Source organism: Helobdella robusta, assembly GCF_000326865.2.
Source record: "Helobdella robusta unplaced genomic scaffold HELROscaffold_107, whole genome shotgun sequence".
NCBI classification, from domain to species: domain Eukaryota; kingdom Metazoa; phylum Annelida; class Clitellata; order Rhynchobdellida; family Glossiphoniidae; genus Helobdella; species Helobdella robusta.
In genome coordinates this window covers 59,955-71,435 of record NW_008703606.1, presented here as the reverse complement: position 1 = coordinate 71,435, position 11,481 = coordinate 59,955, and the positions used below count along the sequence as shown (strand labels likewise).

The 11,481-nt window shown below is 31.0% G+C and overlaps 1 protein-coding gene across 1 annotated transcript; it reads right to left on the bottom strand.

Annotated features, from left to right (window-relative positions):
* Positions 1 to 5,024: 5,024 nt before the first annotated feature.
* HELRODRAFT_183427 (hypothetical protein) lies at positions 5,025 to 8,625 on the bottom strand (the record flags this gene model as incomplete). Its single annotated transcript, XM_009012462.1, has 6 exons — positions 5,025 to 5,110; positions 5,431 to 5,580; positions 6,403 to 6,673; positions 7,167 to 7,435; positions 7,877 to 8,003; positions 8,524 to 8,625. The coding sequence occupies 6 exons, from the start codon at positions 8,623 to 8,625 to the stop codon at positions 5,025 to 5,027; spliced, it is 1,005 nt and encodes a 334-aa protein (XP_009010710.1).
* Positions 8,626 to 11,481: the final 2,856 nt, after the last annotated feature.

Sequence of the window (11,481 nt, the reverse complement as noted above, 5' to 3'; positions counted from 1 at the left end):
TAATTATCTAAAGTAACAGTCAACCAACCAGCTATCCAACCATCAAACAATCCAACCAATCAGTCAAACAAACAAACAACCAACCAACCAACCAATCAGTCAAACATTCAACCAAATATCAAAAAGTAAATATAACAAAAAAACAATATAAATATAACAACTAATTATCTAAACTAACAGTCAACCAACCAGCTATCCAACCATCAAACAATCCAACCAATCAGTCAAACAAACAAACAACCAACCAACCAACCAATCAGTCAAACATTCAACCAAATATCAAAAAGTAAATATAACAAAAAAACAATATAAATATAACAACTAATTATCTAAACTAACAGTCAACCAACCAGCTATCCAACCATCAAACAATCCAACCAATCAGTCAAACAAACAAACAACCAACCAACCAACCAATCAGTCAAACATTCAACCAAATATCAAAAAGTAAATATAACAAAAAAACAATATAAATATAACAACTAATTATCTAAACTAACAGTCAACCAACCAGCTATCCAACCATCAAACAATCCAACCAATCAGTCAAACAAACAAACAACCAACCAACCAACCAATCAGTCAAACATTCAACCAAATATCAAAAAGTAAATATAACAAAAAAACAATATAAATATAACAACTAATTATCTAAACTAACGGGCAACCAACCAGCTATCCAACCATCAAACAATCCAACCAATCAGTCAAACAAACAAACAACCAACCAACCAACCAATCAGTCAAACATTCAACCAAATATCAAAAAGTAAATATAACAAAAAAACAATATAAATATAACAACTAATTATCTAAACTAACAGTCAACCAACCAGCTATCCAACCATCAAACAATCCAACCAATCAGTCAAACAAACAAACAACCAACCAACCAACCAATCAGTCAAACATTCAACCAAATATCAAAAAGTAAATATAACAAAAAAACAATATAAATATAACAACTAATTATCTAAACTAACAGTCAACCAACCAGCTATCCAACCATCAAACAATCCAACCAATCAGTCAAACAAACAAACAACCAACCAACCAACCAATCAGTCAAACATTCAACCAAATATCAAAAAGTAAATATAACAAAAAAACACAAATATTATTTCAAACCTGCAAATATTGAATTGTGTACGAACATCTGCCGTTCAAATTTTAATATCATTATTTTATTTTTTTTAATTTTATTATTATTTTATTGTTTTAAAGAACAAAACATTTACCAAATAATTTCAACCCGTTCAAATCCATACGCTTTTTTTATTATTTTTATTTTTCACAAAATTTAGTGTAAAAAACATCGGAATTTTCAACTTATAAATTAATTTCAAATAAAACAATTTGAAATTATCAGCATAAACTTACAGTTTTGAAGTTTTGCAGACCAAACCGACAGCTACCCGTCCCAAGAAGATGAAGATGTTTCTGATGTGCCTTGCTGTTCTGACATTCTTTGCACTGGCGATTCTTGGTTAGATTCTTTTCAGATATATTTTTAACAACTTTCTCTTCAGTTATTTTCACAGGCACCAACCTTATGGGGTAGGTGGGGATCTCCCTGCATTCGATCCCACTCACTGCAACACCGGTGCCAGAAACCTTAAACCTTGACCTTCACACTATCGACCCGTCCAATATTCTTATTTATTCTTACCGATTTCAACAGCTAATAAATTTCAGCGTTAACTTAATTGTGTTGCAAATTGCTATCAAACATTTTCTATCAATTGAGATTTTCGGTTTTTCAATTCACGATAATCGTAAAGCCGTTTAATTTAAATCTTCCCTGAAAACAGCTGCGATGAATATCTTAGACCCATTTTGTAAAATTAAAGGTTTGCTAAATTGAGCGCTTTGCAGTTGTTGAAACTTTTTATTTCTACATTCAGATGATGAAAATGATCCAACGTTTCGACCAGTTTGCGGGAGACGATGGGGTACTTTCAAATGACGAATTGAGACAATAAGTTTGGAATAAGTGACGAAGAACTTGAAAATTCCGTGGAAGGCACACTCGACCTCGATTCGAACAAAGATGGATCACTCAGCTACGACAAATTTTACGTCGGTGCGAATTAAGATAAAGTTGATGGTTTAATTGTTAAATTTTATTAATATAATAATAAAATATTTTATCCTAATGCCTATAAAATTGATCTTAATGGAGTTCAATCTATGGACTATTTTAAATTAATTTTTGAATATTTTTCAAATTAAAAAATCACATTTAAGTAGCTAAGTTGGTTTTTATCTTTGTCAAAAACAAATCAAATGAAAAATAATGAAAATTTATTATAATTATCAAATAGAAACAAAAACCTGTGCTCATCATATCAAAATATTCGAGAAAGAAATCTTACAAAACAAGCAAAACCGACTTTACTTCAAATCAACATCCACTTGAACATAAAAAATAATGTTCACAATTTTCAAAATGATCATAAAAATTAATAAAATTACTATAAATGCTTAAAAACTGGTGTTGTTTTTGTTGAGATTGAATAGAAAAAGATCTTCGGCTAGTGGCAATTTTGTGTGAGTATACTCAAACTCTCTACCTATTCAACGCAGGCAACATTTCTTAGGTAGGCAAGCAAGCAGGAAGGCAAGAGCAGGCAAACATACAAACACACGACCAACAAACTAATGTACACACGTCCAGACAAACGATGATTATGAAGAAGAAACATTGATTAAAAAACGAGACCAGAGAACTGCTGATGGGTTCAAATTCATGCGATTTGGTTAAATGGGGAATTATCCAAGCATCATTTTTTTTATTATTAATCTTTAAAACTCAGAATCTGACAGACGCAGAGACTATGAATAATATTGGAAAAAGGCAATTTGTTCTAGGAATTACTTTTTTCTTGAATGAGATTTTAAAAAATTTGACGGCAAAAAAAACTTTGAATAATTTCTTTCAAGGATTTTTGGAATTATTTAACGGCCGGCATTAACAGTTGTTTGTTATGGAAACTAGAACAATTTTTTAAAAACATTTAGTTCCATGCAATCTTAAAGAAACTTGCACAGAGTTTCACGACTTTTAAAGTTAAAAATACGCATCATTTATTCATTTCCTATGAATTCATTCTCTCTCGTTCTTCGTTCTTTCTCTCTCTCTCTTTCTCACTCTCTTGCTTTTTTAATTTTCTTCCTTCATTAAAATACTTTCTCTTTCGCAGCAGAAATAAGACGTTTAATGTTTGATGTAGTGCATTGTAGTCGGATTAGAAAGTGGCGAAGATGTTGAGAGCTGTCGTTCCGTTGTTGCTGCTAGTTTCAGTTTTGACATCAGGTTGGCCTTGGATTTCGATTTCATTTGAAGTTATTCAATTTTCTGTTTATTTAATTGATTTTAAATGTTGATTTAAAATTTATTTTAAAATATGTAAAATTGATTTCTTTGTTAATATTATTTTCCATTTTTAAATTAAATTTAGTCTGATAAATTGCAATTTCTTTTTCATGTTACATCTCAATTTACCTGGTTTAAGGACCTGAACGTTTTAGTTGCTATCTTCAGCGCTATATAAATTTTTATGATTTATTATAAATTATAATAATCATAATTATTATTATAATAATTTTTAGTTAAAGTTCATTAGCCCAGATGTGATACGTTGTTATGAAGATAACGCTGTACGTCGACCGGGTTTCAATTCAAGGACGCCAACACCACCCTACCCTAACCTTTAACCTATGACCTTCAACAACGCTTTTTACCCTACCCTAACCTTTAACCTTCAACAATTCGTTTTTTTTCTAAAATTATTTTTAAAATATTTTAAAATAATATTCCCATTTCAGGGGAAAAATATAAGAAGAGAATTATAATTTCATTTGAGTTACGATTTATCAGGTGACGGATTGCTATCCAAAGAGGAGTTTGGATTTTTTGTGTCAGGAAAAGGATTTAAAATACGGTACAATGATATCCTTAAAAAGTTCAGGCAATATGATAAAACAGAGATAACTTCTTAAATCTGGACGAGTTTCTCAGACTGCTAAAATATCAAGAACAAGGTAAAGATTAACTTTGGATAATAATTTTGAAAATAAAAAAAAAACAAAATGAAGATTTAAAATAAAAATCGTTTGCTGAGGGTGACGAAATATCATGTATATTTATTTGGGCAGTAAATTTTGAAAAAGTCGTTTTTCAATACATGCAAGCATATTTAGCTAAAAAATTATTCACTTTAAAAATGGATATTAATGATGAACACACATCCAAAACATTTTTAATGGCTTTTGTCTTTGAACTTTTTCACTAAATTTGAAAATGGTTATCCGGATGTTCATCACAATAACTCAGGGGTAGGCAAACTTTTTGCTGTGAAGGCCGCATTGAAAATTATTTTACCTCTGAAGGACCGCATAGACCACTTAAATAAGACTGCAAGACTACTAAAATAGCAAATTTTTAATTTTTTCGACCCGGGGGAGATTTTTTTTAGGATATTAAGAATTGTGGTTCTTTTTTGTGGTCTTAATGTTTGGCGGACAGGACCTCGCGAGCCGCATTAAATAGCTTCGCGGGCCGCATGCAGTCTTGTGAGCTTCAAAATATAACCCGCGGGCCGTAGCAACAACAATAAATCATACAGGTTATTCAAAATCAGTCTTGTGAGTCTCAAAATATTAAACGACGCACGATCAATTGAAAAAATTAGTTCACTAGCTGAAACTTTGATTTCAAATCATAATGCTGGTAATGAAAACAAAATAAAATTATTAAAAAAACTGAAGTTAGTATAATAATTTGGAAAATTTCTTTATTGAATGTTTAATTATTGAATACAACAAAAAAGAGCAAAAAGTTTTAAAGTATTGAGCATATTTTTTACTTGATTTTAAGCTCAGATGTATTAAGTTTATTAGAAAAAGGTAATAACATTCAGGACATTAAACCAAAAACATTTAGCGTTTTCAAACATTTTTATTCAAATTTTGTTGTCTGGCGTAGAAAAATTAATTTTCAATTTAAAAATATTTTGAAATAATCAAACAGATAATTCTACTGCATCTTTAGTTGCTGTTGATGACTGGCCAGCCGTTGATAAATCTTTCGTTTTAGATTTCTTGTAACCTAGTCAAAGTAATTTTCAAAATGAATGTTCAAAAATATTTATATGTTTATTGAAAAGTTTATTCATTCACATAGATGTATGTTTTTAGTGGCAGATCTAAGGGATCGAAAAAGTATCGTTTTTGACGAAAAATGACGTGATAAGCCAAAAAATTCTTTTTTGGCTCTCCGACAAAGTTTTCTAGATTCGTCCATGCGCTCATTACTGATTTTTCAACATTTTATTTATTCATTATAATCAATTTCAATTAATTTCACATTTTTTATTTGTTTAAATTAATGTCGACCTCTCAAATAAAAAGAGTTGAAACACCGCTAACGTTTATAGGCAATGTAGGCACATAATAGGACGCATATCAGGAACAAAATCAACGGGATGACTGCGAACCACATGTACCATAGTTTTGAGTATTTTTCACTTGGGACTGTTTTGGAGTCAAAAAGTTTTACCGATGATTTTTTTATATACTCTTTTTTGTAAAATTTTTTAAAATTAATTCAGATTAATTCAATACAGAAAGGGGTTAATAAATTTAATAAGCATGTTCTATAAATTATCCAAATCAAATGTTAGTTTGGATGAAAATGTTAACGACAATGATGAAGGTGATGAGAATTTTAAAGTAATTTTTCCAACTTGTTATGTTCATTTCCTTCCAAGAAGCACACCTTTTTTCACTTTTTTCTAAATGATTCAAATAAAATTTACCAAAATTTTTTTGTAAAAAATTACTATGAATTGTAAATAATTTTCCAAAAAATTAAGTTTATGTTTGATAAAAAGACAACAAAAACCGTTTTTTAATAACAATTGGGTAATGTAAAGTCAGCAAGATTTTCGCAAAGCAAGAAACAGACCAAATTTTCTCGGAAAAACGTAGGGATTATTAGTTTCACGTCAACAGTGATTTTTTTTAGTGAATGAAACAATTTGTCTGAAAAGGTATCGCCATTTAAGGAACGAATAGCCATTTGGTGTTGTCTATATTTTATTTTATATTATTCTGCTCAGATACAACTGAAGAATGATGAGAGGATGTTCTCAGACAATTTTCAGTAGTGATTAAATTAAAACCAATTTTGCAAATGTTGTTTTTGGGATTTTTGAAAAGTTTGAAGTACAGCTAGCCAAAATCGGATAGAAAAATTTCAGAAGTGTTTTGGCTTATGTTTGGCTGTGTTATGTAGGGCCTTGTAGGGCTATGCTGTCATGTTCCGTTAATTTTAGTTTCGTTACGTTATGTTATGCCTCTTTACAACAGCAAATAAAAATTAACACAAAAAATATTTACTTCCGATAACTACAATGCTGCCGTACACTGTCTTGATTGGACCAGTTTTACCATTGACGTTCTTCATTGCACAAACCACGTTGTATATGCCAACTTGATTAAAAGACAGAGTGTCTTTTTTAGGATTTGTGTAAGCCGAGTTGTTATGTTCGATTTGGAAGAAGACAACTTCTTTTTTGTCATCATCTGTCTCGCATCTGATAGACTCACAAACTTGCGTTGTTACTGAATTTTTGTTTTCTGAGAAAACTGTGAATCGTTGTGTCGTGTTCTATGAATATGGATTAAATAAAAAAAATATGGGTTCTGTGGGTTTTGTTTGGCGGATCTTTAGTTTTTATTTAAAAGTTGCATATACTTTTATATCTAATGAAAAATTTATAAAAACGGTAAAAATATAGAAAGCATCTATCATGAATATCTATTGCTGCGTAAGAAGGATTGGACTGTCATGTGGATAAAAATATTTTGTAAAAACTTGTTAAAATAGTAAAAATAAAATGATTCATTAATCTAATTTATTGAGAAGTATGCTACACAAATTTAGACAACTCAGAAAGTTTGTCCACGAACCAGTATCGAAAACAAGGGCATCTGTGGAAATTGGAAAAACATATCGGTGACACAATTTCCGTAAAACAAATTATTAAAAATTTTACATTTAATGCAATTATTATGCAATAAAAATTTTATCAAAGCTTTAAAAAAATTGATGATTTTAAAAGAAAAAAAAATTTAAAAACTCAACCTCTTGAAACACCAACATAACCGGCAGCCTCTAAAGTTTTACCAGTCAGTTTTATGCCATTAATTTCGATGCTAGGAATGGCAACTATTTTGTATATACCTTTTTCTTCAAAAATTATTTTGTTACTTCCTATGGCGTATGGTTTCGGTTTAGTTTTTTCGTTTTTATCCAAAATTTCAATTGTGATGTCCCAGGTGATTTGGCTAGGTTTAGAGATTGCTAGCAGTGTGAACGTATCGCCAGGAACTCCGACATCATTGTCGAGTGTAGCATTGACTGGACGCACTGTAGTTTGTGTGTGTGTTGTTGTTGTGTGTTTGTCTGTGTGCGTGCGTGCCTGTGTGTGTGTTTATGGGTGTGTGAGCATTTAGAACAATTTTTAAATGTATGAGGTTTCAATTTTTTTTTGATTTATATAATTTCAATTTCTATTTTCAATATTCTTTCTCGATAACAAAAAAGCTTTATTGAAAAAATCGCCAGAAAAAGATTTACAAATCATATTTGGAAAAAAAAATGTAGGAATATTTGTGTAGAAAAATGTTAAATGAAATAACAATTGTAATGTCACCATTCATTGTAAGAAAGTAATATGGACCCCAATTTTCAACCCTTTAAATTTCAATTCATAATAATTTAAAATAAAAAAAATTATCAAAGTTATTGTTTTGAAAAAAAAGTTTTTTTCTCTAACTTAGAAGAAAAGATTACAATTTTACTACTAACACACATAGTCATATTCGAATATGAAGTATCGCTTTTTGGATTCGCCGGTCTTGGAGAGCGTAAATGTGAAGGAGACGTTCGAATCCTCTGGAATCGTCGAAAAATCGCTGCCTATTGACCAAATGAGCTGTGTAGAGTTTGGAATTTATATTTATTTTTCTGATTTTTTATTCATTTTATTTAATATAAGTAGTATCTGGTTGGGCCTGGCAAAATCTCTTCCAAATGTAGGAATTTCTGGTCTGAATACAATCTTATTGCATTTTAACCAGACCATATCCGGTAGCGGACAGTTTCTTTTCATCCTTCTATTTCACAACCAAAAAAATTTTGTTTGAAAACCCGGTTATCCGCATAGCTATTAAGAGTAGGCATGAGAGTAGTAAGAGTAGTAATTTTCAATTACTCTCAAACACTTTAATCCCTATAGAGGTATAATAAACAATTGACATAAGAGGGTTTCAATTAATAGTCTCTACACACTTGAATACATTTAATAATGATATAAATAATTATGTGAAACACAGTCAGTTGTCTTAAAATTTTGAATAAATATATGACAAAATTATTTAGAGTTTTTAACGAAAAATTCGAAATAAAACCATCATCAAATTTCTGATTTTAAAACAGTGGATAACAATAAATACTTCATAAGAATAGCGAGTTTCATTATAGAAAACAGTCCTGGATTGGCCAGATATGCCGGGAATGTGGTAGGTAATAGCATATGGGCTTGTGTAGCCGTTCATCGTAAAGGATAGTTCGGCGGTATATGTATTGTTGTTCGGGTTGGCCGTGCTTCTTTCAATCAATGTTTCTAACAAAAAATTTTTTCATTAATAACCTTTTTACATTTTCTTGAAAAATACATAAAGTTGAGAACTATATTTTATGGTAGTAAAATCAGGCTGAAGTTGGTATTTTAAAAATTGGATCTAGTTAAAATTACGCAAATGTCAGTCTGGCGGTTATTAATCGGTTTGTGAAAAATGTTCTCAAAAAAAAATGTATAGGAGTAGTGTAGAAAAACTAAATTTTCAAAATCTGGTTGGTCAGCAAGCTCCAAACAGGGCTGCATTAAAAAAAGGACATATATACCTAGCTTCTGTACTATGGTTTGTACACAAAACCCACCTCATTGAAGCAAAATATAATCTGCGTCAGCAATCTTTACGGTTTTAACCAAACTTGTATTCCGCATTTTTACGGACAATGCTTGCAGATACATGATAATATTGTTGTATCTGTCAACTTAGCAATCTAGTTTGTCGATGAAACTTTATTTGAATTCAACAAATTCGCATTTTATCATGACAAATTTTTAAAAAATTTTACAAAAATTGTCTTTTTCATTCTGAACATACAATCAAAGACTTAAGTCATCAGATCTTCAAATCCGATCCGGGCCCAAAACCTTGTTTTGTCCTTTAGATTATTAAGCTAATAGAAAATATTTATATATATTTTTTGAAAAAATTCTTACCACAATAAACAATTTCGTAAAAGGTCGCAAGAGTTTCAGTATGATCGTCAACTCTTTGGCAACCGACTGAGAAGGATTGCATAGACTGATGGTAGATCACAGACGATGCTATTGCTTCTACTTTCTTTCCTACAATATAAAAGAAATAGCATCTCGCCTCTTTTGGATATATAAACGTCCTATCATTAGCCAAGAAAAAAACATTTTCCGCTGCAGAATGTTTTTTTTAGTAATTAATTCCTATTAATTAGTGTGATTATCTTTATCATCATCGTTAATAATAGCGACATAAAAGATTATTGACTGCTCCTGTAAGCCAAACCCTGATTTGCCCCTATAACTGAAAGTTTCAATTTTCAGTCTTTTGTCATTTTTACGGGATGACCGTTTTCGGATATTGTCTTCCCAAAACTCGAAACTCTCCCCTAACATGAGAGTATGCGAGTTGTAGTGCGGTCGTTACGAATTTTGTGGCAGGTAAACTCAGTTCTATAGTTACAGAACGACTGGTAAGCAGTTCTGCGTGTCAAAGCTGCCTAATAAAAACAAAAAAAGGGAACAAACTCACTGTAACCGAAAAACAAATTCAAAGGTATTGTCTGGTTGATTTGCCTGTGAGGAGGTTGTGATCGACAGGACCATGGATAAATTAAATAGAAAACAATTTGGCAGCGTTGAAATACTCTTCGAAACATGAGTGATATTTAAATATTAATACTTAAAGAGGGAATGTTTATTTACGATTTGAAATGTGTTGAAAGTTTTTTGTATTTATGTGACGTACGGTGTAAAAAATGATTTTTTTTTATGTTGAAAACCCGATGCGTGCTATTTGAAGGGAGTCTTAATTCAACATTCAACAAACGCATAGTGATGTGAATATTGATAAAACCGCCAGATTGGTAAAATTGCGCTATATTATTATTTTATTGTTATCTTTGCTGTATTTGTAATCTTTGAATTGAGGATCGTAAAATGATATTTGTATTATTTCGATGGTAATTGTTGAGACTATATATCAGTTCGGCCTAGATGTAAAAAACAGTCATGTTTTGTAGTCAGGTATCCAGAGAGGTCTGAAGCGAAGTCGTAAATGGGGTTACTTGTATTAGTTTAATGTTTCTATTACTGTTGGCATTCAATGAACTTTCAACAAAGATTGCGTTTGAAGCAGTTATATTCATCTATCGGAAACCTTGAACCTACGGAATAACGAACACTTGGAAGCAACAACACTGGTGTTGGAAATATAGAGATCTTTGAAGTTACAGCATCGGTGTTGGCAGTAACGAACGTTCAAGGGTCACAACAAAATAAAGTACCTCTGACTGAAGCAATGTTTTCACATATGTGTGACGTACAAACACACAGACAGACAGTCAGATAGACACACAGACAGACAGAGAAACAGACAACAGGACAGACAGACCAATAGAAAGACAGACAGACAGTGACGTACCAAGGAATATAAGAGCAGAAAGAGTGGAAACACGTTAAGGTGATTAGAGTATCAAGCGGATGGTGGCACCAGTGTTACCCATTAATAAATTGGTTGATGCACCATTGCAGACAGAAAAAAGATTCATAATATTACTACTCAACTCAATCAATCAATCTTCGTTTAGCGCCCAGAGACCCAGTTCCCCGAGGTGTCCTACCTCGGGGAACTGGGTATTACTAATCAACTATGCTAAAAGATCATAATAATAATAGTTATCATTATGAATAATAATAATGACACGAATTATGATTATAACTTGAATGAAAATGATAATGGTAGTGTATGGAATGGAAACAAGTAAATCAGTACATCCGGATTTGAATTTAACAAAATTAAATTTTAAACTTCATTAAAGTTAATTTTTTCATTCAGTCTATCTGTAAAGCGTGACAGAATAATAAATAACATTTTTCAAATTGTTTAAAAATAGTTTTTTATGACTAATTAATAAAAGTTTAATTGCAATTCAACAATTCAAGGGAATAGATTGAGAAACTGTTGTTCAGGTTTTTGATACTCCAAATATGAAATTGATAGTGTTATAACAACTAAAAAGATAATGCATTAAAATAATTTAAAATACGCGTAAGAAATAACTCCACATTCACATAATCTATAGCT